A 25,151-nucleotide genomic window follows, 5' to 3' on the forward strand; every position below is an offset into this window, starting at 1 on the left:
CGATTTCGTGGCTGCGCGGCCGTGTTTGAACAACGTATCATCGCCTCTTCAAGAAAAACATCAAACATAGCTGAGCTGGATATTGCTATAGACCGGGTCCAGGGACCGCTACTCCATGGAATCAGCCAGGCCCTACTTTTACGGCACCCGAACACGAGGCTATCTGACCACCAGGTGGGTCCCTGGTCCCCACCCTTTCTCCCTCCTTAAACCCCGAGGCGTACCCGGTACCCACAGGGGACGCCAAGTCGCCAACCACAGGGGGAGAGCAGCGAGGAGTGGGCAAGCAGCGAGCGGGAGAAGGGCAGCCGTCTCCCCAAACCCGTAAGCCCCCGTCCTTCCTCAGGAACCTTCTAGGCCTCGACGGCACACTCGAACCCTAATGCGCCCTGCTTCCTTGGGCCCGCTGCTTGATTTGGGGCTTCGCCTACCCTTGGTTCCGATTGGTGGTGGGTGGTTTAGTTCTCTAGGGTTGATGTTTCGATTCTGATTGAGTTAGGGTTGATTACTTGCGTGCGATCGTCCGTGTTGTGCTGTAGGTCTTCGATTTTCGATTTTGCTTCGATATACTGGGTTTTGTTTTTTGTGCTCACCCCCGGCGATTCGGTTCGCAATTTCGGGTGTTTGCTGTGGGTTCTGTGAGCAAATTGATGCGGAGCACCGGGCACTGGAGTAGGTATCTTGTAGAAATTTCCGTTTCTAGAAGAGTCTCGAATAATTTTCCTGTAGAGGCAGGTCGAGTTTCGGCAATGCAGTTGCTTTCTGCTTCGATTTTGTCCTTGTTTTCCAAATTTAACTTAGTCTCACGGCGTTTTTTAATCAGTTCGGCTCTTGCGGGGGTATTTTTGTTGCCTTCATATGCGCTTGTTCGCTGATTCCACAAATTTACCATTTCTGTAAGTCTATTCGGCGGTTCGGCCCATTTCTGCATATAAATCTGTGATGGAGCTGTGGTTTGCGCCGTTAATTGGTTTATTCAGGCCTCCGCATATAAATCTGTGATGGAGTCATGCATATTAATCGATTATGTTCTTGCATGTTGTTGCCTTGATCCCTCAGTTGTTTGGGTAGGTTTGTTGTGGATTTGACCAGGCTGATGTTATTAGGAGCGGCAGCGCTCGAGCGGTGGTCAGAATTCACCCGTTTGGTTTATTGATTGGATTTGTTTATTTTACGTATTTGGATTCGTTTTGGTTTGTGTCGATTGTTTCTGGTGCTATCTCCAGGATTTCGGGAGGGAACAGGACTCTTTGCTGACCCTTGATCATTATGTTCCCTGTATCTGTAGGATATACCTCTGTGGATTATGATTTCCGTACAACGCCTGAACAATATTCAGTTGTGCAATATTGTTTCCTGAAATTCTTTATCATCATGATACTGTTGTGACCCTTCATGTTGTTTCTGTGCTGAGATCGTGTTGATTCATCAATGAGACAAAGATCATCAAGTTTTTTCTGTCAGCCTACTACACATGTTTTCTACTGAAATCATGATCATGACAAAACATACTACAGTTAGTGGTTTGACTCTGTTTGTATCATAAGTTTGCTGTTGCCTGCCACAAGGGAATCTGTACTGAATCATTTACAGAGGCTAGATAAATGCATGTGCGGTTGCTACAAATTATTACTATTACACCGCATAAGTTGGTTTAATGCGAGTTTGCCCTTAGGTTCCTAAATTTTATGCTGAACAACAATTATACCTCAATATGCATCAATCCAGTCAATTTCAGTCAAAAGACCGTGATACATATATCTATCATATTGACTGGGTGCATTTACATTTATTTCCTAGCAATATAAATAATAGTTTCAATGAGCGAACAGACGACCACCAACTCAGATTTTTATAAGTAAATAAGTAAAGATAACCTTGTGAGAAAGTAAAGCAGTCTTTCGGACTCCACGGAAATTGTCCTGTTCTATTGCATGGTTTTGGGGTACTTATAAATCACCAAACAAATAATTAAATTCCCACTGTGTTATGTAATTTTTTTTAAATTTCACCATTTATTTTCAATTCCTCAACAGTTTCTTTCATTGATAAATATAAGCGCTAGTTCTTTTGTTGAGTTGTTCTAAAGTATTGTACTTGCTTCTTTCAGCAGGGTCCTCACCATGGATATTCCCAGTTTACTAGCTTCAACCAGTGATGATGAGAAAAAGGCACTTAATGCATTGCTTGATGCTTTCAGTTGTGCCTTTTCACTTGAAGACATAGCTGATGCATATTGCAGAGCAAATGGTGATGTCAACAAAGCTGGGGATTTCTTGACTGAACTTTCGATGCCTCAGGGTAATGCAGTTGAGCCAAGTGTTGATACTAATTTTCCTCAGATTGGTAAGGTAGTTGAAGAAAATTATGTGGAGAACTCAAACCAAACAAGATGCCTTTCCAATATCGAGAAAGCAGCTGAAGAAGGCTATGTGGGTAATTCAAGCCAAATAAGGCCACGTGAAAAGTCCCAGAAGTCTAGTGCTTCCTTTGGCACTGTATCCAGCATGTTAGGAAAAGGATCTGCCTGTGTAACTACAGCTCCTGTCAGTAGAGCATCAGAAAAAGATAAACCTCTAAAGGTTGAACTGCCAGAATACATGCGAGAGGATCTGAAAACAGATGAATCTGATTCTGCACCGAAGAGAGAGACTTTGAATAATAGAGATGTTGAGGAGTTCCTATTTTCTATGCTTGGAGAAGGATTTAAGCTCAGTATGGAAGTGATCCGTGAGGTTCTAGGTAATCATTTCGGTGTTATACAAAGTCATTTTACCCAAGATTTTGTTGTTTCAAGCTACAAGCAATGTGCTAACTGCCAAAAATGTTTTTGCAGGCAGCTGTGGATATGATATTAAGAGGGTAATGATATATCACTTTTCTCAAGATTATCATTAGTACAGCTGGAGGGGTTTAGAGTTCTGGCCTTAGATAAGCTTCACTTATTGTATATTATCTTAATATGACAGTAGAACTGTGCTATTTTATGCAGAGCATGGATGAATTGATGTCATTCTCTCCAAAAGATCTTTGCAAAAACTCAGAAAACGGAAATATTGTGATACAAGTAAGCATCTATGAATTTCCTCCCTACTAACAGTAAATGACCTAATATGGCCTTGTATGTCCTTCGTACTTTCTGTATTGGGTGTTCTTTCTGTATAGTTGGTTAATTTTCTCGGTGCTGTTCAGCTGAAGGACTGTTTATTTGTCATGGATTAATGCACCATTACATCTTGTTTAGAGTTTATGTGCTGAAATTTTGAGAGTTTTTAGTTATTATTCCCTTTTATCATGTCAATTGAACATTCTTTCTGCTGATGCATTTTGGATAAATTGTACCTCGTATTTGTTAGACTGAAATTATCACCTAACTTGATTTGTTGGGTCAAATTAAGATGACAGTTTCGATTGGTAAATGAGTGCCCTGAATACTGTCACTTAGTGGTCTGTTCCACTGCTAGTGTATGCGTTCAGTTCCCTCTGTAGACTAAATATTTGTGGAACAAAAAAATATGATCTATTGAGCAAGGATGTGCTTTCATTGTTAAACATGCTATAAAGATTTGAATGATATCTTTCCCTTGATATATTGATTTTGCAGGATATGGCAGTTGAATCCTCTTTTTCCAAGGGAAGCTGCCTAGGATCACAAAACACACCTAGGTTATTCTCCTCTTCTTTAATTGGTTTATTCCTATCTTTCCTTCATGAATATGACATTTATTTTGCTTCATTTGTCTTCTCTTTGCGGGATGATGACAGTGGCTATTCTTTGCGAGAGGATAAACATAAACCAAGAGTGCAGATTTCTCCAGGAGAGTTGCTAGAATCAATGTTTACTGTACCTGAAAGATCTGAGGAGGAACCAAAAGGAAGACGGTATGAATTGGGTGCAAATCGAAAGAGAGTTCCAGATCGGAAACCAGTCTTAAAACCTCTTGATGATAGTCCATCATCCTCTACTGATCTTCCGGTGAAAATTATCATAGGTAGTAAAGGTATACTGTTTATGCTTGGGATTTCTTTGTTTAAAATTTAGGTTATAATCTGCACTTTTTGAGGAGTATAATGAGTAACTGAGCATAAAATCGCTTCAATATTTTTAGTTAATTCTGTAACAATGTTTTGAAGTAGAACTTACAAAATCTCAAAAGCTGTCAGATAAAATCAACTAATGTGGCTGAAAAGTTTCTTCCATTAGAAAGAGTTCTGTTCAGCAATATAGGTAATTAAATATTATGCTCTGTGTACCATTAATGCAGGCATCATCAGTATTAAGCTCTATGTCATAATGCCGCTTTACATTCACATCTTTGTACTGGATGTATGCGTTGTGATTCTGTTCACACAAAATCTGACATTGTGTCCTAGAATAAGTCATAATTAACTCCATGCTAATTAGTAATCAAGTGGGATGGACAGAATTACTGATCTAGCTTACGTGCATCATCATCTCGAACTACTCGATATATTTTGGACTTTGCAATGCCATGTGCCATGTGCATGCAACTTAAAACTATATGATTATTCTCGATGACCTATGGACTTGAATAAAGTGTTGATGGACAAAAGCTTTGCACAGTAATACTGACATTGCCAGACATATTTGCAACTGTATGTGCTGTAATATTGTTAGGTTTTTGGCTGAAATATGGTCAAAGTTAGAAAATTGGCAAGTGTCGTTTGTGTTGTATGATTCGAGAATATTACTTTAAAAACTTGTTAAAAAAACTGCTAAATGAAGTCTACGACCCATTTACTCTCTAATTCTAGGTTCAAGCTATGCATCATTTCTTTATTTTGAGTATATGCAGAACCAGTTGTGCGTGATGAGGGTGATTACCAGAACTACCGTAGGGCTGCAAAGCAGCACTGGGATATGATGAAGCAGTACTATGAGAAGGTAAGGTTGCTTCACAATGATCCTTAATATTTATTTTATTTTAGCAATGGTTGTTGTTTGTTTTTCATCTATACTGAAGATACTCTGCTGAAAATTCCAGGCGGTTGATGCTTTTCGGGAGGGCAACCAGGAAGAAGTAGAGTATCTTCTTAACGAAGTAAGTGTTACTATTCTTTTGTGGGTGATGATAATGATTGGTGAGCTCGTTGAATTATCACATAGGAAGAAAGAATTAAGAGAACATTATATATATCACTCGTATTTACCCTGTGATAATAACTCTGGTGTATTATGACCTTTATCTTATCTTTTCTAGTTGAGATAAAGGTCATAATATTACTGTTGACGGATCTGTGTTTTAGCTATTTCTAAACTCTTAACTAAAAAAGAGTAGTTTAAATTGTGCGTGAAACTATATCCTATAGAGATTGCTCTATATATGCTTGTCTGGTTAATTGCTGAGTTGATGTGATGATCATTCTGAGAGATTAACATAATCTGATGGAAGTGCTTCAATTTTTAAGTACTAAATGGATTTTTTTGGCTACTAAGGGAAAGAACTATTATAGGATGGCTCGATTATCTGATGAAAAATCTGCTGGGGAAATCACTAAGTCCATGTAAGTGCATATTTTCTGTAGTTACATTGGCTGAAATTCTTGGATTATAAGAGTTTATTATGAAATCATTGAGTGTGTATTGATGGGATCTGCTTTTCGGCCTTACTGCAGACAAGATTCAAAAAACGAGTTACGTCTTGATCTGCGCTCACAAGATGCAGCAAACGTAGCGAATCTTTTGAGACTTCATCTCAAACAGTTGGCTAACATCCCATGTAATATCATTGATGATTGACTCTTAGAGTTTCCTGCCTTCTTTTGATAGGAATAATTTGATTTACCTGAATTGCAGCTTTTGTGTACTTGAGAGTTATTATTGGCGTTGATGATGGCACTTTCAAGATGGGACAAAGGAGAAGAAAGGTCAGATTTCGAAAATGCCTCTTAACTGGTTTTTACTTTTCAATTTCCACTATGGCTGCTGCTTAGCTGCATGCATGATTCTGCACTTTTGTTCTATTTCCAAAGTACCAATATTGATAAAATTCTCTTCAGACTAATACTAGCATCTAGGTTGTATACTCTAATATGCAATGCTTTACATGATTGCTTAATTCTTTTCTCTAGTTGGGTGGTGTCTTCAAATTTCTCCCATTAGTTTCCTTGGCAATTTAGTAATCAAGCTAATGTGGCCAGATTCAGAAAACATGGCATATAGTTTCAGGAAGAATCTGAGTATTAAAAGGGACAACTTTAAATACTATAGTAGGTCGGGGTAATGTGCAGATGCTGTACATTAGTCACTGTTTATAGACAATTCATAAACCATGTTGGTGTATGCTTGTGATCATAGGAACCCTTTCTAATGCATTCATTAAGACTGAGCGGACGTGTGCCTGAAGTTTGCATATGCAGTCTTCAAGATAGTTCTTGTAGGCTGGATCTTTCTGTCGTGCTTACGAAGATAGTATTCATTTCCGTTATGCCCGAGCTAGGTCTGACAACCCATTCTGGTAGGTCATTTTAAACTTCTGGTGGAAACTCTAAGCGATGAGCCATCAAGGTGGTTTAAACATATTTCATATTTTTCATGCTGAATTATAAATTGACGGCAGAGCTCTAACGTCCTTGACCGAAGTGTGTAGCATTTTTACAAAATGACCACTTCCCAAAGTTACATTCTTATATTAATATATAGCTCATGTTGTATGTAGATTTGGATGATCACACGTGCATAAGATTATTATTTTTTGATGGAAAAAGGATAAGTTTATTGAGAAGAAATCATAGTTTTCAATTGATAAAGTTATATGATGCGCAGGTGGAGAAGTTTCTGGAGAAGAAATCAGTCCAGTGGACTGAAGATGAACTCAATCCTGGTACCATCCTCATCCCGATAAATCAGGTGAAAGACCAGCAAGTATAGGTTGGTGTTCAAAGATGGTTCGACACAAAACTGACAGGAGATGTTCACAGCTGCTAGCTATATCACTAAACGCCGTTTCAAATCTAGGCCGTTTGATTCCATTTTGGGATATGAAAGACGGAAGTTACTGACCAGTGCATTCTTTCTGTAAGCACACTACACATACATTTTGGGCTAACTGCTACATTGGTAGTGGCCAAAACATGAAGATAGATCCCTAGTTTAAATGATGATCTGGCCAAAATGTTTTAGTTACAGTCTTTGAGTTTTGGACGCTTTGTGCATTTCATAATTTCAGTGCACTAGTGTGATCTGATCTCTGAGAGTTCACATTTCTTCGACATACTCCCTTGCATCAACTGTTCCCTTCATCTTATCGCTGGACTCCACCAATTCCTGTTAACGGGGGTTTTGATCTTGGTCGGAGTAGTTTCTCACGCATGATCACAACTCTTTATCATATGGACAACTTGAAATCTTCTACTATGTACACCAAACGCTAGATCTACACAAGTTCCAGAACTTCATCAGAACAGAAGCAGGCAAAGAACTACGAACACAAGGAGGAAAAACAATATCTCACGCAGCGACCTCTCCACCTCCATGTGCTGCCTTCTCAGCCTAGGGCTCCTGTTCTCCCACGCGGCTAGGTGGTAAGGGCTCGAGTAGTACGGCGGCGGCACCTCGCCACGGGAAAACCATGTCAGCGCTGCCAAGGCCGTCCCTCCGGACGCCGAGTGCATCACGTTCATGCCGCGCCCGAGCGGTGGAGGAGGAGGGTACAAGACGTCCAACGGCGCGTCGTCGCGAGGTGGACGGGTTGACGGATCGGATTCCGTGTCCGCGTGCTGCGCGCTCCGTTGCTCGACGGCCTCCCGGTGCACGGCCGGCCGGCGCGGGATGGCCGGGCCGCATGGCCGTGGCTTTTTGGGCCGGACGCCTCCACGGCCGTAGAGCGGCACGAACGAGTCCAGCGTCAGCGCGGCCTTGCACACGGGGCACGGCTGCCTTGTCGAGACGCTTCTGTCGTCGGCGTGCCCACGGCGGCGCAGCCACTCGTAGATGCAAGGCCAGCAGTAGAGGTGGCCGCAGAGGGTCACCACTGGCTCCACCGCGAACTCCAGGCAGACGTTGCAGTCGAAGCAGCCGCCGCCGCCTGCTGTCGCCGGCAGCACGTCCCCGCTGGTTGATCTCCTCCACGAATCATTGCTGGTCGCAGCAGCTGGCTTGTCGCTAGCACCGGCCGTGCTAGCCTGATCCATTCTGATCTTGCAGCTTCGGAAGTTCGCGGCACTGCCAAAAGAACCAGATGGTCAGAATAAGTTGATTATAAATTAAGGACAGAAGAAAATGCCCGGCGAGGGAGACAGACACAGAGAGGGACAGAATCCCACTGAACAAACTCTCGCCAATCAAGACATCATCAAACCGTCGTGGAATGATCAATCCGACTAGACTAACGACTGTGGAAGCCAGGGAAGCCACGCAATCACGGAACGTGACGGACAGAGCAAGCCACGCAACAGTACATTTGTGGCGTTGCCGTACCGGTTCATGTGCAGATGCTATCAGGCGGTGACAAGGGGGGCGTCGCCAAAATCCAAAAGGGACAGGCAGGTGCTGCAACTGCGAGACAAGGAACCGCCGGATTGATTGGTCCACGGACTATTGGTAGGATATTGCTCAATCCATGTCAACAAAAATAATGGATATTGTTCAGTCTTGATCAGTCTATCCAAACTTACAGATACCGTGCTCAACAAGGTACTAGCAATACTTCAGACAAGAGGGGAAAACGTAACGTAATGAACTAAATCTGCAATCTGTGTTTATCCTCCGTAATTATAGTTTTATCCTTTACCCAACTTGGAGTATACCTAAAACACGGCTCCAAAAGTCAAGGCTTGTACACTGACAGCCTGCTCGTGGACTTGATATGGGATAAGGTCGTCAGATCACTGAAAAACTGACCTGATGGTATCCTTGTTTTCCTTAATAATCAAGAAAAGAGCAGTGTGACATAATTGACCACACAACGAATGGTAGGAAGGGGGAGGCAGATCGCACAACCTTGTCAGAAAGATATTGCTAGTTGAGGGCAATAAAAGTCGCGCTGTAATATATTTTAGGGACTCAGTTGCACATCAATTCTTTCTACAGGACAATAATCATTCAATAAAGCGTTGTGCTGACAGAACACAACAATGATGAACTAAACAATGTCAGGATCTAGACCAGAGCATATTCAGAGGCACTGGACAGAAACAAAAGACTCGTTTTCAAGCATATCTAGTGACCAGCGACGACAAGAACAAAAAACACAAGGTATTGTTTCTAACTTCTGATAGGATTGGTAAAGAATGATTAATTTAGCAAAAATAATAATTTTATTATGTCTTTGCTTCATACTCCCCCCGGGTCCATACACAAAGTCTTAGTATACACTAGTACTGTTTATATTCCTAATTATGCGCACTTCATTGACTAATTAGAGCTCGTGCACGTCGTTTTTATACAGTTGTTCAACTAGGGATTTTGTGGTATTAAGAACGCTGTTGGCATATCAGGTACGCATGATGAATAGTATGCAATGTGATGAATGAACACCTCAACAGTATCCTAATTTTCTGTAATGTCAAAAAAATTAAGTAAGTTTTAGTGGTTAAACCATCTGATATTGTCTTACTTACACGATGATAGATATGTATATGCATTCACTCTGACTCTTTGAGAGTGAGTGAGAGAGAGAGAGACTAATTGTCTAAAGTGTATTTTTTACCAGTGCCAATATGCACTATCTACCGGAGCCGGCGAAACCTGCCATGTGGCATCCACCATCAAATGCACTCACACATGACACATGTATGAATGAACAATAGTTATATAAAATGGAAAACAATGATATTGAAATTTTAGTGATATATCAACGAAATAATATATGTTACTAAAATTCCAACCAAGTATTAATGGATTTCAATGATATGCTAATAATATTGTATTATTTCATCGATATTATCATTGCCATTGCATTAAAAACATCGTTATTATTTAACTCATATATGTGTGAACTGTCAAGTTGCGGCGTATGTGGTAGGTTGGATCGGCCCTGGTAGGTAACGGCACCGGTAAAAGCGCCTATTCGGCGAGTCCATCTTATAGCAACATAAGACTTAATCTAATAAACATGAAAACTACTACACCTCAGTAAGAAATACAAGGGTAGTCGCCTCGATCAAATTCATTGACCTCGGAGCTAAGAACCAAGAAAATACTGGCCAAACTAGAAGTATGTATCCTTAGTAGAGCAATATTGCAATTTGCAAATAACAAAATCCAAACAAATAAAGAACAATGAAGCTGCAAGTCTGCAACCCTCGCACGCTCAAGAATCACCTACCTGAAAGGCTAAAAATGCAAAGTATAGCACCAAGGAAACCAGAGCAGCTAGTATAAACCCTCAACGTAGTAGAGACTGTAGAGCACTCGACGCCATCGCATAACCGGGAACTGATAAAGCAACAAGAACAGATCGAAGTAAGCAATAAGAGAGGAATCATGCTAACCTGCGGTAGCAGCTGCACCCTCTCCGGGTCTCGGGGCTAAAGGGTAAAGCTTCCGTGCAAAGCAGCCTTGGGGCGGAGCTGGGGCGGTCTATATATAGAGACCGTGCAGAGAAGAGAGGCGCCGTCGACGTCTCATCAGTGACAGCTGAGCAAAGTAACAGAAAAGACGGAGGCGTGGAAGGTGGAGCCGCGTCGCGGGGATTCAACCGAAGTGGGAAGTCGCCGGCTTCGATCCCTTGCTGGGGAAAAAGAGAGGGGACGACGGGGGGGAAATGGGAGAAAATGATAAAGCCAAAGGAAAGGGAGGGCGGTTGCTCTGTTTTTCTCCCTCCGCTTGCATATGATATGCTGCCGATGGAGATTTTTCTCTACACGGCTCCTCGCGTTCTGCAACATAATAGGGAAGAGGTGGCCTGAAACCAGTAACCTTCAGCTTGATGGTGCCCAGTGCGGCGCAGGAACCGTATTTCGTAACGGCGTGACGCGTCACGGATGATTTGGCTGGTGCGTCTCAAGCTCTCAAGCGTGGAAACCGAAAGAAAACAATGAAGTAGGCTGTACCGCTATAGAACAGACGTAGGATCATGATTCTGCTGGAGTTTTTGCTGTTACGTGGAGCCGTGGAGGGAGACCTTATCTCATCTGATCAAATACCGTGTGGTGCTCTCTTTTCCCGACTCTTCGCATAATGCCTAGATATGATTTTGTGCTCGCGTACAGAGCAGCTCGCCGTTTGCACGGAAGGCGTAGGAATAGGACTAGCGCTATCAGGCCCATCATCAGTTGCTTGCCTATGGAAGGCGAATCAGCAGCACGTACGCGTCGCGCCACACATGGCCGCGTCACGCACGCTGAGCTCCTCACGGCGCCCGTCCACGGTGCACCGCCGCATTTTCCGTTGCGCTTTACGAACTTGTTTGCGAGTTGCTGCTAGTACTACCTGCTAAAGCACTGCTAACTGCAAATGAGTGTAAGAACATTATTCTACCTAATAAAATTCCCCTATTCCATCGCAATCTTTTTTTGTAGTAGTTTTTTTTTAATATAAAGTACGGAGTACTACTGTTTTTCCTAGAAAAACTGCCTAACGTGCGTTTCAGAAACTCCATTCCCGTCAGTCCTGCGTACAACGGCCAACTGACAGTGCCTTTCTCGTAGACGTTTCCGGCTTTCCCGCGGAACTCGTCCTACACGATTGCTGTCGCCGACTATATAACCAAGATGGAAAAACTTTGGCCTTCACGCCATCAAGTTGTCGTACATCAGCTGCATGAACGAGAATCTTAGTTGACACGTAACTTTACAGAACCTCAGCTGAATGGTTCCTTTTTCTTAAACGATGTCTGATGATTGCTGCTTGCAAAGACCCAGCTCTAACAGATACAGAGTTATGCTTGAAATGCACATACAACCGAACAACATTTTGTTATCCAGAAAAGGAAAGATAAAGCTGAAGAACATCCGTTCAAAATAACACGACAATAACCTTCAGCAAGGGATTCTGATTAATTAGTTAAGCCCAACAAAATCAATGGAGATTCTGAGGACAATTGGAGATCGAATCTGATCCTGTAGGTATACATATAGTTATAGTACAGTACATACATCAGAACAATTGGAAAATGGGAATCTAACGTACACTAGAAGCAACCTTGGTTCTTTTCATTCAGAAAACCTGTCCGGCTTGAAACAAACTTATTGGAGGCTATCTCATTATTATCTACATACTACTACCAAACAGGGGTTGAATGATTATATTCATCTAGGCGGAAAGGTTGATGACTTGTTTTCCTAGAAAATGTTTGATTCGAGATTTCACGTCTCGACATATTTCTCCACACAGGTAACCAGGGTGCTCTCCGGAACAGCTCCAATCACTGTATCCTTCTTCTCACCGTTCTTGAATATCAACATGGTGGGAATGCTGCGGATGCCAAACTGGGTTGCCATGTCGGGGTTCTCGTCAGTGTTGAGCTTGTAGCATTTCAGCTTCCCTTCATACTCCTTTGAAAGTTTACCAATGACAGGATCTATCATTTTGCATGGTCCGCACCATGAAGCCCAGAACTCAACAAGAACTGGAAGCTCGCTCTCCACAACAAGTGATTGCCATGTTGACTTGTTAACATCAGAAACTGCAAAAAAAGTTAAGTTGACAGCATATTAATACTTGACACAATAATCACCTCAAAATAGCAATATCATAAAAGCTACTCCGTATTGAATGAGGTTAAACAGCTCCATGACCATGGGTACATGTAACCAAGTCATTGTATAAACATTTTACAACCATGACTAGAGATTTATTATGTGGCTTGAAAATACGATTGACCAGTTAAATTCTTCACTGGGGGAGAAATCTTTTCTAGAAATTTTGATTCCACCTTTAAATATTTATCACTTTAACATGTTCTTCAAAATATATTTGCCCAAATTGACATCATTATGTACGATATACGGTGCGTATTCCCCCATGCATGTATCAATGGACCAACAGATCTTTACAAGCAATCTCAGTGTTGGCAGTTGAACAAGTGTTTGCTCAAATATAGCTTATTACAAGTGTTTGCTCAAATATAGCTTATTACTATGTAACCTACATCTGGTGATTGCAAGAATTATGATTTGATAGAGAATTTTCAAGATTATCCACATCTTCATTAATGCATTCATGTTTTCAGGCATGACAATCGACTGTGAAATTACCAAGAAAAACTTATCATGGTCTCACCAAAAACATAACCAGCCTCTGTCATCCTACATGCAGAGAAAAACAATAATATAGTAGATTGGGAAATTGGAACATCAGATGGGGTATAGCAATCATAGTTCATAGAATTGTAATTGTACCAGATCTTTGTTTGCTGGCACCCTTGTATATTATGTACCATAATCCATAAATACACACCCAAGTACAATAGTAATTCTTACACAAGGAAACTTTTTTTGCCTGTAAGATCTCACATGATCCCAGGATGGTTTCAGGCTTTCAGCACTTCTGATACACAACCTGTCCCTACCATCTTCTTTTGAGCTCTGTAACCTGGATACCTCCCCATAAACAATTGTGTGTCTTTCCAAACAGAATCATTTTCCAGTAATATATACTCCCTCCGATCCATAATAAGTGTCGTTGATTAAGTTTGAGCATTGTCCAAGAGAAGCAAATGGTGTTGCTCATGAACTTGCTAAATCGGCACGCCTAGGAGTCCCTAGTTGCTGGTTAGAGGATCCCCCTGCCTCAATTGTGCCTTTGTAATTGAGGATGTAACTCTTATTCATGATCAATAAAGTGGTGTCTTAAAGGGAGTACTACTTACTAAGCGTAAATAAAACTTCTATTTTCCGCATATTCACCTTTGACAACATATTGTAAGATGGTTGAAAATGGCGCAATCTACTATTTTTGGCGCCATATGTAACTGTGCCAGTATCAGTATTGTTGTCATAATTATTTCCTTATAGGGTTAGGCAAAACAACGCAATGTGCTTTCAATATGTCTTACCGTAAACTTAGCACTTGTGCTTACGTGCAGAACAGGCCTACAAGGACATATATAAGCTAAGCATGCCTGAGCAAGTGATCTGCGATTTGTTCACCCATGCATTGGCCAGTACACAAATCTCCAAATAACTGTTCATATGTACATTAGCCGATGTACATATCTCCAAATAACCATATACACATCTGTTCTGCGTTCTCTCCGATGAATCCTCAACTCAACTCCATTGAGGAAACCATACATCCAGCTCCAACACCCTCAGCAGAAGTAGTAATAAAAAAACTACAGAAGTCCACCTAGCAGATCACCATCGCAGTTCCCTTAATGAAGTAGTAATAGGGCTCCCTCTCCCATCCTCCACATAGCAGATCACCATCGCAGTTCCCTTAATGAAGTAGTAATAAGGCTCCCTCTCCCATCCTCCACATAGCAGATCACCATCGCAGTTGCCTAAACGGCTAATCCCCATCGCGAGTGAGCAAGGAGTCGCGTCAATTTGTATACTACCGAGACCAGCATCATTTCACACCCAAATCGACGAATGAATTTAAGGCGAGCAGGAGACCTAGCTCCATGAATGCGCGTCTATACCTTGGATGGCGGTGTCCTGGCCCTGGGCCGCGCAAACCAGGGAGGCGCCGCGCGAGCGGGTGCAGGATCGGAGAAGGGGAGCAGCACGCGCGCGGCGGCACAGCGTAACGGCGCGAGCGAATCGAGGCCGCGGGGAGAGGGAGAAGGCGGCGACGTGAGGGGGCGAGGCGGCCGTTGCGACGGAGACGGCGACGACGTGGGAGGCCATCGGCATGGATGGGGATGGAGAGGAAGCAGGTGGTTGGGAGGACGAAAGCTGGTGTGCAGCGCAGTTTGCGCAACGGAAGAGGATGGAGCCGGTGGGGGACATGTGGCACCTTGCTGTGCTGCCGATGTGGACATGTCAGTTCCAAATCTGCATTACGGATAGAGAAAGATGGAAAAAATTCACGAGAAGAAAGACGAGGTGCTCGCCAGGTAGCCCATTATAAGAACAAGCCCAATTCCTTTCCCCAGGCCCATAATGGCACAACATGTCTAGTCGTTCCGCGTGCTGCTAGAATTTTGTTCCGGCCCACCTATAAAATTGCCCCCGTTTTCAGCCCACGACCAGGTTCCCGAGAACTGAGGGCAAACGCGTACAAAGGGTACCCCGAAACTCGGATCTCTGCATCTGCGACTCAGGGAAGACGGAAACGACGAGGAGGAGGAAGAGGAGAAGATGGTGCACGGGACGCTGGAGGTGCTGCTCATCGGGGCCAAGGGCCTCGAGAACACCGACTACCTCTGTACGTATGAATTCTTAATCTTTAGGAACCCCAGCGATTGCTTGCTTCTCGGGTTGTTCGTGCCCCCATTTGATGTAGTATTCACTAGTTTCATTCGATCGGGACATTGCCGTTTGGGCTATTAATAGCCTTGCTATTCTCCACTGATCGATCTGTTAAGCGTGCTGGATCACTGTTTCGGCCCTCTTCATTGCCTGTATTTGTACGGAAATTGTGTCGTGGATTTTTAGGCTGTTAAGCAATTAAAACAGGCGTGGAAACGCCATGCCGTCATGCGTGAAATTTTGTGTACGACGAAATGTTTGCTAAAGCTGCATTTGTTACGGAGTATAGTTGTTTTCATATCATTTTCTTGAAGATCGGTAAATATTCTTGTGATCAGTTCACTGTTGACAAATTAACGCAGGCAACATGGACCCGTACGCAGTTCTCAAATGCCGCTCGCAGGAGCAGAGGAGCAGTATTGCATCAGGTGGATATCCTCATCGATTTGGTTTCTTTTCCTTGTTTTTTTTTCTTTTTTCTGCGCTGGTAAATAGTTTGTGGCTGTAAATATCAAATAAGATTGAATAACGCATTTGCTAGTCGAGAAAATAGCACATTTTATTATCACAAATTTTTACCTTCTTTTGACAAAGATGGCAGGCTGGCTCGAAGCGACCACTGACAAGTTTCATCTAAAATTTTATAAAAGAGGAAATTAAAATGTATCTGATGCAAATCAACTGATAGTTTAACAAATTGCCACTATATCTGTACTCCCTCCAACCAGAATTACTTGTTACTGAGTTAGTACAACTTTGTACTAAATGAATCTGAGACAAGTAATATGGGTCGGAGGGAGTAGCAAGGACTAAAGAATCAAAATAGTGCCAAATCCTTGTCCTTATAGGCTAAAAAACATCCTTGTCCAAGGAATTTAAAAGACTTGCTATTACCTTACCTCACCACATCCTTTCCCAAGTGCCATACCAGTTCTCTATCCGTTATGCCGGCCGTTATGTGATGCTAAATCGCTAATGTTATGCAGGCAAAGGAAGTAACCCTGAATGGAACGAAAACTTTGTCTTCACTGTTTCTGACCAAGCTACAGAGCTCTCGGTCAAGCTTATGGACAGTGACTCAGGCACAGGGGATGACTTTGTTGGTGAAGCAACGTATGTACATCTTGCCATTCATGTCAAATTCTACAATTATTACTGTTACATCAAATTCTTCAGAATCTTTTCAGAAAATCTGTCTTGAAGTTACCGCTCTTATTTCTGGCCCGTGTATTTTTGTTGCTACTTCAAAAAGTAATGTTGCTCTCCCTAGCATACTGTTGCAGTGATGTTATATTGTTATGGACTAAAAAAAGCTTAGGTAATGAATAACAAGCTGTTTTTTTCGTTAACAAAACTTAAAATGGACAATTCAACTGTTTCTTGCAGTATTCCTCTGGAAGCAGTGTATGCGGAAGGGAGCATTCCACCAACAGTTTATAATGTTGTGAAAGATGAACACTACTGTGGAGAAATCAAAGTTGGTCTCACATTTACACCTGAGGTATATTTTACTTAATTATTCAATCTGATCTTAACTCCAATAAGTGTTGTGTAACTATAACTGTCTGTTGTTAATGACGCCAAGAGCTCCTTTTCCCTTATACGATGTGTGCATAACCTAGAAACCACTCTCATCTCGGATGGTAAGTTAGCGGGTGATACCACTCTCCAGTTGGATGCCAGGACACGTGCAACCATCTCATTCAAAGAGGAGGTGCTTACGTTCTGGCATCCATGATTCAATTGATGCAGACAACGATAAGTTCCTACATTTTAGTCCTACTTCATAACTGAAAATAGCATAGCTACATAAGCACTAATGGTGTCAAGTCATGCCATCACCGGCGAGATGTGTGGTTTGTGCAGTTTTTTTAATGATAATTGGTAGACTTGTAGTCCATTTCAGTTTTCAGATGCCATCGTACACGTCAGTGTTGGGATTCAGTTTAGCGGTGCTAATTAATGATTCCCCTGAAATGTGCATGGTGAATTATTCATGCCAGGAATTATCTGAACATATCTTGTGTTATTTGTACCTCCTTGGTTTAGTTAATGCAATTGGTATACGTAGTTGACACTCCTTTTCGACCACTTCCCATGTGTGGTTGCTCTTTGAATCCATGGTTGCGTCAGTCTCACGCATCAGTTTGCAGGCATGAAGCCTCTATGGACGGTTCTGGTATCTTCTGTTCCATACCATATGTCTATTTTCTTATTTAATAGGAAAAACAGACTGTACAAAATAAATTTTAGTTTGGTGAACACCAAACACGAAAAAATAGTTCATATGGTATAATGTTAGCCTGGACTAAAAATCACAGTAAAGTTTTGCTCTGAGAAACTTGAGGGGGTTGAGATTTAACTGAGAATTAGCAAACTGTAAAACAAATGCAATGTTGCCTTTCTGTATGCAGGATGTTCGCCAGCGTGGTCTTCCGGAGGACTTCGGTGGATGGAAACAATCGGATTGAGAAGATCCGCAACAAGCCATGCCTCGTGAAGCCTTGAGCCCTTTGAACGCCACTCAGTCAGTTTGCCTTATTTAGCCAAAATTCAGTTTGGCTTCGTCAATCATTTCGAAAGTAGTATTATTCATGAGTTTGAACTACAGATAGCTGCGATTCCTGTATTATACCTTCTTAAGTACCGGAACTAGGAATACTGTTTGTGACGCCTTCTCGAAACTATTTTCAATGCATCACTTGGTTATAGTAGCTAGAAAATTGCGTATTTTACTCTGATTTTGATTTTCTATTGCTCTTTGCTCACGTTGATTTTTTTTTTGAAACGATTTGCTCACGTTGAATAATACTTATGTGGTACAACTACTCTGGTTTATCAATGGTACTTCCTTCATCTCTTTGTCCCATGTAATATTTCGTCATTTAATATGTGACGGATGGAAGTATTTATCTTGGGTTGGTTCTTAGTAAGTTCGATTGCTCTCGGTAACTTCGAGATGAAGGAAATGGTACTCTTACAGCAGAAAACTTTTTTTGTGGTCCTCAAACAGTGGTATCGTAACAAAATGCTGCGACCATAACCTTTGGTTGGTTCTAGGCTTCTACCAGCTTGCAACGGTAAATTCGTCAGGTAGGTAAAAAGACTCCCTAAAAGAGAAACTGAGTGACCCTACTTACCTTCTTTCTGAGGGAATTGAAACTGCCAAAGCCTTTTTGCTGCCAAAAGTGTCCATGCACCATCTCCTGTGAGTCTGATCTGTGCATGGCTGTCATGTCTTTAATTCGACCTATTGACTTCAACAATTCTCTGCCCCTACCAACTTTCTTGCTGTATGTTTCTGCTCATCTTCTGAACATGCCGCATCATGGAACGTAGGAGGGGCAATTTATGGATCGCATTTTTTTTTTACCTGCTATTTTGATTGTAGTATGCTAGGCTAAGATATGTATGCTCCTCTGAACCGGAGAATATATCCCTGAACTGCAAGTTTCTAGCTGTTCATGGACACTGCACCCTGATGCATGTTGCAAATACTATTAATATTTTACGTACTAGCCTAGATATACTGAATAAATTGCTATCGCAGTGGGAAGCATTCACACCGTGACACAACACAACAAAAATATAGTCACAGTAATTTATCAAGATGAGACAGCTCAGCAAAACTTGGGCCTGCCCTGGCTCTCCATCCCTCATTTGTTTCCTGAATTCTGATCACACGAGCACCTCAAAAACCATAGCAGAAACCACAAAACCCTTCTTTCCTCAAGGGAAGGAAAATATAAGAATTAAGTGAAAACTATACCAATGCCAGAAAGACAGACAGATGACTTGCACTCTTCCATATCACCTTTCTCCTACTTAATTAAAATCACATACCAGATGCCACTGGTACAACAGAGTCTTGCGTTGCCCTGAGATCTCCACTACTTCGCCAGTAACTAATCACGAGACCGAAAACTGTGTGTGCTATATGTGCTCTTCTTTAGCACAAGGACAACAAGAAAAATGTTAAACAACAGGAAGAAAAAAAATAAAAAATAAGGCAGCAACTGCATCTGCATGCAGTCTTCGATCGGCGCCGGCGCGTACGTAAGGCACGATTGCAGCAGAGAGAGAGGCCGAGAAGGCCATGCTAGAGGCTAGTTGTGCAGCGGATTGGGGCCCTGGGGAACCATCCTCTTGGACTCACCGTACAGTACTGCTCCTCCTGCCTCGCCGTCGCCGCCGGTGCCTGACGCGGCCGGCGGCCCCGCCTGAAGCACCGTGCCCACGGTGCCGCCGTGCCTCCGCGGACGCGCCGCCGCCACTACTGCGACATCCGCCTTCAGAGCTCTGCAGCCGCAGGCACCCGTGCCCAGCTTGAGCTCACTCGCCAGCAGCAGGAGCAACAGCAGAAGCGCCACCAAGAGCAACGGGAGGCTACCGGCGGGTCGTCTCATGGCGACGGGGAGATGGAGCTAGCTAAGGGAACAGCACAGCAGAGCAGGTGGTTCGCTTAGGTGCGCGATATGAGATTTGTTGAGGAGCCGTGTGGGAAGGTAGGCGAGACGAGACCAGCTGGGGTCCTTGTTCACGATCGAGTGTGAATTTATGCTCCTGTCGAGTGAAACGAACCGGGAAACTAAGTGTGATGATAGGTTGATGACCCTGTGGAAACGAAGCAAACGTGTCCTTAATTTTCCCCTGGTTTCCCTGTGGCCACTTGTATTTACTGGATCTTCAGTAATTGTACAGTCGACAGAGTCCGTGGGGCTCAATAGTGCAGCTGAGAAACAACATTGGTGTATTGGGAATTAAATGGCTGATTCGGTTCTCTGAATTCAGACTTGAGTAGCTTTGGGCCCTAGGTTACCTATGGATGTCAAATTTTCTGGTCAAACGTAGACAGTAGGACTTCAGTGGTGGAAGAGGTCGAAGAGACGAAACATTCAGCACTACAAGTCCACACTTTGGCATCTTCTGGGTAGACTTGTGCACAGTACTGGAGGCCGGATACGCCTTTTTCGGCAAAAGAAATGAAAAAAAGTGCTGGAGGATACTGCAAGCGCACAGTGGTTCCTCAAACATACCAGTGGCATCGTCTCTTACCTGCTAGCTGCTTCCATGATGAAATGTTCAAGTGATAACCGTACTCTTCATTTAAAGTGGAGCGTGTCGTGATTTATAAGGCGAGTGGCGTAACAGTTCGCCCTAATGCGTACGACGACGGACCGCAGGTCCGCAGCGTGTTCTCTACCGATTCGTAACTGGTTGCCGCATGCTGCTCCTGTCCAATTTATGTGTTTGCCGGTTGATGCCATTAAACTTTGCGTAGTTGCAATGAGCTGTGCGTGTGTAACTGGCCGGGAGAGGGACGTCGTGCTCCTGGATGAACGCCCAGTGATTACAGAGCCCACAGTTCTGTTGGGCATCATTCGGCCAGTTAATAGCACTCGCTGATGCAGGATCCCGTTCCTTTGCAGAAGAGAAAACAACAGAGGGAGGGAGGAAACTTGGACACGTGAACGTTTCTAATTGGCAAGTCGATCGTTATCTCTGTAGAACTAGAAGTTGGAAACTAATCATGGAAAATCATACTAGGAGAAGAATACAATGACAACTGATGTGCGCCTTCCAACCGCAATATACGCAGCGCTAAGCACTTGGCTTCCGTGTACGCCGTTTGCAGGTCATCACGTTTTTTTTTCATGGTAAACAGCATAATCAGGGGGCAGCCAATCGGCAAGGGCAATTTTCCATTTATTTTTTTGAGAAACCGGAATTTTTTCATTTTTTTTGAGCGAAAACACACGGACTTTATTAATCAATCAACAAAGGAATACAAGCATTGTTTCATGGCTGAGTGACCCAGATGAAACGGCCGTGCGACAAAGACAAGGAGCCCTTAACAAGACTATGAGCATCCAAGATCGAAGATCTACCCTCATGAACAAAGGTGACATCTAAAAATTCTCTACTCCGGACAGCAATCTCCCATAAAATAGTACTATAGCTGCACCGATTACCTTCGAGGAGACCCTTTATGACGGCTTGGGCATCAGAAGCAACCTGAACCCGTTGGATATTTAAATCCTTGGCCAAGGCCAGGGCTTCGCAGCATGCAAGTGCTTCCAACGTTGGCGGATCAGTTATCCCGGGGTAGACATGAGCTGACGACCCCTGGTAGCGGCCCAACTCGTCATGGCAAACCGCCGCCGCCGCCCCTTTGTTCTGGTTCTTGGCAACACCTCCATCAACGTTGATCTTGTACATACCCGCCAGCGGGGAGAGCCAGTGGAGTGTCGTAGGGGGCGGTCCAGCCCTAGCCTGAGCTGGTGTACTAGACTGAGTGATCTAAAGCTCCGAAAAAAGCTTCTGAACAAAGCCGTGAGTAGTCATGGGACTCTGAAAAATAGACTCGTGAATTGCCTTCCGTCTCGCCGACCAGATCTGTAAGACCCTGGGACCGGAATTATACAATTTAGCCCCAAATTGCTAACCTTTGCATAATTCAAGCCTCAGGTTCTTAACCTACGATAAAAACCTCAATACATACACGCATTAATATGCTCATCGCAGGATTTTGTAACATGAATATCATTACCAAAACTTTACAGAAGAGAGTAATTACAAAGCTCATACAAGGAGCAGAATAACAAATATTTACAAAGAGAGGACACATGTCCCAACATTACATCAGTGGAAGTCGAATTATGTCCGAGTACGGACAAGAATACAGTATGGCCTGAAGAGGCTAGAAACTGGAAGGAAACCCGCCACAAGTCTCAGAACCCTGATCTGGATCTCTTGGCTAAACATTGAACTCAACGTCGTGCTCCACGAAGAAGCTAGCGGCTCACCTGTTCTGCTGGAACCTCTGAAGAAAACAACGTTGCAAAGCAACTGAGTACAAAGTACTCGCAAGACTTACGGGGAGATCTATGCTAGTATGCATCAAGTCTCAAAGGAGGGGTAAGGTGGGGTTATGCATCAGCAACAATATCTGGAGAGACACTCTAATAACAACGTATAAGTAGAGGATGAGAAACGTCTACTAAGTGAGGTGATTAACCTATTTACTAAACACCAAACAACACAATCCTCATATCACCCCCTCAACACCCTGTGAGGAAGCAATCCAAAGGACACTCACACTTAAGCAGTTTTGAGCATATCCATGAATAATCTCTAATTACTAGTCAAGTTGTTGAGATTAAGTTGGTTTAGTTCTCTATGATCAAGTAATGACCAACCAAGTCGTCCATAACCACGGACACGGCTTTCCGAAAGATTTATCCCTGCAGGGGTGCACAAATTTACCCGCCACGTTCGACCAACCCTTGATGCCGGCCTTGTGGCACACCAAAATGAGTGCTGACAGGATTGAACGACACGACGTTTCTTAGAACCACATCTTATTCAGGGAGTCACCCAACTGAGTCTAATCCGAAACGAGAGCCCGGCCGAAGCGTCGTACGGACTCAAGAGTTGCGAGGACAGCTGGTAGTGGTTCAGTGTCCGCAGAATGACCACTCCAGACTAGTGCCGCAATCCTATATGTATGCAAAGTACCAACAAATCTCCAAACACAACACCAATGTATATGCGATATGCCAAATGGAATGCCCGAACTATGTGGCCCCTGAATAAGCTGCGAAACTAGTACTAAGCCGATGGGGGTCCCCATAAACCCCACGTGACGGTTAGCGCGAAGTGTCTTGGATCGGCGAAAACGAGAACTCGGTCCTTAGGTCGGCGCAAATGGAACAAATCACCAGTGCGTTAGAACACGGCCTCCCATCGTTGCCTTGTTACAGTTTAATATCATATCACAGTTTAATAATTGCAATTTAAATACAGGAAGTAGCATGTGGATGTAGCAATTGTGGAACCCAGATATAAGGACACTAGACTCGCAACTAAGGATGACATCTAGTGACCAAGAACTAGGGCAACAAGCAAACAGGTGACATGGTATTGGGACAAGTAACAAGACATATGGCAATAAATGGAGCTGACTAATAAGCTATGCAATCCTAAAGGCATCGTGACAAGATTGAGATCGTAACTTAATGCAAGATTGAGGGAGAAGCAATAGGTAGAATCAACATGGTCAAGGAATGGCTGCTTGCCTGGAGTACTGAATTGCCCGGAATTGAGCAAGAATCCCGGAAGAAGAACACAAACGTAGTCGTCGACGACGTAGGAACCGAAGACTAACGAGGAAGAAGCAAATACACCACATGGAAAGAAGGTATAAGCATACAAGATACACATGGTAATTAATATGCGCAATCAAAGAATGACGCGTGACATAGGGATGATGCATGACATATTAAGGATTCTGAAAGTAAACCCGATATATAATACCAAGTTAAATGGAGTCCGAAAATACTACACATAACATCTATACAACTCCATATGCAAGGAATATAGTTAATGGATTAACTACACTCAACATTATAGTTGTATCATCATGCATGAGAATGACATGGATAGGTGCAACACATGATTTGACAAGAATAACACAAAGATCCGACTAGGTCGGGGCTGCACACGCCAACGACAACAAGGTACCCGCAACTATCGATGATATCGATACATACACGGCATTTCATACAACACATGCATATCATCGATCGCAACCTACGAGTCTACGCCGAAGAACGGTCGGTTCACGGGACAGTCGCTCACTATACCTTGAACTCGTCGCGACGTCGCGATGTAGACGAAGTAGCCGACATAGACGAGGTAGTCATACACGTAGTCGTCGTAGACGATGTAGTCCTCGTGGGCGAAGTAGTTGTACGGCTTCGTCTTCAAAGCGATGTGGTCTTCGCGGGCGTCGACGAAGTGCAGTAGCAAGGCGGCTCGACGCGGAGCAACGACAAGCGAACAGCAGCACACATGCACAATACAGAAGCAGTGGGGTCCACACGTCAGGTAACCAATTTTTAGAAAAAACAGAAAAGGACACAAAAGAGGCACGGGCCTGCTTCCTGGGCTTGGAGATGGGCCGAGCGGGGCTAGCGGACGAGCGCTGGCGCTGGCGGCAGAGGGCACGGCGGCGGCGAGCTCGGGCAGGAGGTCGCGGAGGCGTGGCCACGGGAGTTGGGCGGCGCGGCGCAGAGGAGCTTGACGAGCAGGGAGGCAGCACCGGCGGAGTAACAGAGGGTGGAGAAGAGGTGCGCGGTGGTTGCGGGCGACGGGGAGAGGCGGCCAGGAGCAAGGGGAGGCGCCGGGCGCGCGGGAGGAAGAGGCGCGCTGGCGACGGGGAGATGGAGGCGGCGTCGGTGTGGTGGAGAGACACGGGCAGGCGCGGCGTCGTGCGCGGTGGAGGCGGCCGGAGGAGCTTGGCGGCATGGGGAGCGAGGGCGAGCTTGGGTAGACGAGGCGAGGAGGCCACGGGAGAGGGAGAGGCGCGGCCGGGCGGCGCTCGGGGAAGCAGAGGGCGGAGCGGCCGGCGAGGTGGACGCGGGAGGAGGCGGCTCCGGCGCAGAGGGAGAAGGGCGCGAGGAGGCGCTCGGTGGAGAGGAGGCGCGCGGGAGTAAGAAGATGAAGGGGAGAAGAAGGCTGGCGGCGCAGCTTGGGAAGAAAGTAAGGAAAAAAGAAAAGAAAGGAAGGGGCTAGCTTTTTATAGGCAAAGCAAAAGTTAGGGTTTGACTTAATGGGCTTTTGGGCCAACAAAAGTCTCAAACAAAAATACAGATTTTTGAAGATTAGTTTTCCCAATAAAAATAAGAGACAAGTGGGAGGTCTAATTAAACCCGGATTTATTTTGTCAAACCAAATTAGGTCTTCTACAAAAATAATTTTAGGCTTTAGCAAACACACGAAAAAGGCAAGCACACGACAACACAAAAGAAGTGACATTTCGTGCAAAC

The 25,151-nt window shown here is 43.8% G+C and overlaps 5 protein-coding genes and 1 long non-coding RNA gene across 12 annotated transcripts; 2 read left to right on the top strand and 4 right to left on the bottom strand.

The window, feature by feature from the left end:
• Positions 1 to 171: 171 nt before the first annotated feature.
• Positions 172 to 7,149, top strand: LOC100828496 (putative nuclear RNA export factor SDE5). Of its 4 annotated transcripts, none has more exons than XM_010237464.3 (12): positions 172 to 324; positions 2,111 to 2,742; positions 2,837 to 2,862; positions 2,993 to 3,067; positions 3,605 to 3,666; positions 3,766 to 4,001; positions 4,818 to 4,906; positions 5,007 to 5,063; positions 5,459 to 5,526; positions 5,638 to 5,741; positions 5,819 to 5,889; positions 6,788 to 7,149. In XM_010237464.3, the coding sequence occupies exons 2-12, from the start codon at positions 2,124 to 2,126 to the stop codon at positions 6,890 to 6,892; spliced, it is 1,512 nt and encodes a 503-aa protein (XP_010235766.1). In that variant the 5' UTR covers positions 172 to 324; positions 2,111 to 2,123; the 3' UTR covers positions 6,893 to 7,149. The 4 variants fall into 4 exon arrangements, with proteins under 4 accessions (XP_010235766.1, XP_010235768.1, XP_010235767.1 ...); XM_010237466.3 differs by having other exon boundaries at positions 3,766 to 3,992; XM_010237465.3 differs by having other exon boundaries at positions 175 to 324; positions 2,114 to 2,742.
• On the bottom strand, positions 7,017 to 11,073 carry LOC106865399 (E3 ubiquitin-protein ligase RMA1H1-like). 3 transcript variants are annotated; one of them, XM_024460777.1, is made up of 3 exons: positions 8,441 to 8,933; positions 7,484 to 8,185; positions 7,017 to 7,397 (listed from the first exon to the last, which is right to left on the bottom strand). In XM_024460777.1, the coding sequence occupies exons 1-3, from the start codon at positions 8,446 to 8,448 to the stop codon at positions 7,376 to 7,378; spliced, it is 732 nt and encodes a 243-aa protein (XP_024316545.1). In that variant the 5' UTR covers positions 8,449 to 8,933; the 3' UTR covers positions 7,017 to 7,375. The 3 variants fall into 3 exon arrangements, with proteins under 3 accessions (XP_024316545.1, XP_024316544.1, XP_010235765.3); XM_024460776.1 differs by lacking the exon at positions 8,441 to 8,933 and adding an exon at positions 10,456 to 11,073 and having other exon boundaries at positions 7,298 to 8,185; XM_010237463.3 differs by having other exon boundaries at positions 7,298 to 8,185.
• Positions 9,025 to 18,056, top strand: LOC100829098 (elicitor-responsive protein 3). 2 transcript variants are annotated; one of them, XM_003569913.4, is made up of 7 exons: positions 9,029 to 9,217; positions 9,411 to 9,459; positions 15,092 to 15,277; positions 15,684 to 15,749; positions 16,308 to 16,434; positions 16,708 to 16,822; positions 17,736 to 18,056. In XM_003569913.4, the coding sequence occupies exons 3-7, from the start codon at positions 15,211 to 15,213 to the stop codon at positions 17,790 to 17,792; spliced, it is 432 nt and encodes a 143-aa protein (XP_003569961.1). In that variant the 5' UTR covers positions 9,029 to 9,217; positions 9,411 to 9,459; positions 15,092 to 15,210; the 3' UTR covers positions 17,793 to 18,056. The 2 variants fall into 2 exon arrangements, with proteins under 2 accessions (XP_024316546.1, XP_003569961.1); XM_024460778.1 differs by lacking the exon at positions 15,092 to 15,277 and having other exon boundaries at positions 9,025 to 9,217.
• On the bottom strand, positions 11,934 to 14,850 carry LOC100828796 (thioredoxin M1, chloroplastic). Its single transcript, XM_003569912.4, has 2 exons — positions 14,550 to 14,850; positions 11,934 to 12,590 (listed from the first exon to the last, which is right to left on the bottom strand). The coding sequence occupies exons 1-2, from the start codon at positions 14,761 to 14,763 to the stop codon at positions 12,271 to 12,273; spliced, it is 534 nt and encodes a 177-aa protein (XP_003569960.1). The 5' UTR covers positions 14,764 to 14,850; the 3' UTR covers positions 11,934 to 12,270.
• Positions 14,025 to 14,543, bottom strand: LOC112271533. Its single transcript, XR_002964624.1, has 2 exons — positions 14,320 to 14,543; positions 14,025 to 14,254 (listed from the first exon to the last, which is right to left on the bottom strand). It is a non-coding gene; the product is annotated as an uncharacterized LOC112271533 (long non-coding RNA).
• A 3,890-nt stretch (positions 18,057 to 21,946) lies between the features above and the next one.
• Positions 21,947 to 24,874, bottom strand: LOC106866531. The gene is made up of 3 exons (XM_014900967.2): positions 23,967 to 24,874; positions 23,400 to 23,483; positions 21,947 to 22,144 (listed from the first exon to the last, which is right to left on the bottom strand). Exons 1-3 carry the CDS (start codon positions 24,628 to 24,630, stop codon positions 22,116 to 22,118), a joined length of 777 nt encoding a protein of 258 aa, XP_014756453.1. The 5' UTR covers positions 24,631 to 24,874; the 3' UTR covers positions 21,947 to 22,115.
• Positions 24,875 to 25,151: the final 277 nt, after the last annotated feature.

This window comes from Brachypodium distachyon, chromosome 3, assembly GCF_000005505.3.
Source record: "Brachypodium distachyon strain Bd21 chromosome 3, Brachypodium_distachyon_v3.0, whole genome shotgun sequence".
NCBI lineage: Eukaryota > Viridiplantae > Streptophyta > Magnoliopsida > Poales > Poaceae > Brachypodium > Brachypodium distachyon.

Bases quoted from the DNA above. Each gene is read 5' to 3' on its own strand.
- LOC100828496 (XM_010237464.3), top strand. From the start codon at position 2,124: ATGGATATTCCCAGTTTACTAGCTTCAACCAGTGATGATGAGAAAAAG. The intron at 2,743-2,836 runs GTAATCATTTCG...ATGTTTTTGCAG, and splicing joins AGTGATCCGTGAGGTTCTAG to GCAGCTGTGGATATGATATT. The intron at 5,527-5,637 runs GTAAGTGCATAT...GCCTTACTGCAG, and splicing joins GGGGAAATCACTAAGTCCAT to ACAAGATTCAAAAAACGAGT.
- LOC100828796 (XM_003569912.4), bottom strand. From the start codon at position 14,763: ATGCCGATGGCCTCCCACGTCGTCGCCGTCTCCGTCGCAACGGCCGCC. The intron at 12,591-14,549 runs GTATAGACGCGC...CTTTTTTTGCAG, and splicing joins CCAGGACACCGCCATCCAAG to TTTCTGATGTTAACAAGTCA.
- LOC100829098 (XM_003569913.4), top strand. From the start codon at position 15,211: ATGGTGCACGGGACGCTGGAGGTGCTGCTCATCGGGGCCAAGGGCCTC. The intron at 15,750-16,307 runs GTGGATATCCTC...AATGTTATGCAG, and splicing joins GAGGAGCAGTATTGCATCAG to GCAAAGGAAGTAACCCTGAA. The intron at 16,823-17,735 runs GTATATTTTACT...TTCTGTATGCAG, and splicing joins GTCTCACATTTACACCTGAG to GATGTTCGCCAGCGTGGTCT.
- LOC106866531 (XM_014900967.2), bottom strand. From the start codon at position 24,630: ATGCCGCCAAGCTCCTCCGGCCGCCTCCACCGCGCACGACGCCGCGCC. The intron at 23,484-23,966 runs GTATAGTGAGCG...CTTCCTCGTTAG, and splicing joins GACGTCGCGACGAGTTCAAG to TCTTCGGTTCCTACGTCGTC. The intron at 22,145-23,399 runs GCAAGCAGCCAT...TGTTTTCTTCAG, and splicing joins CGGGCAATTCAGTACTCCAG to AGGTTCCAGCAGAACAGGTG.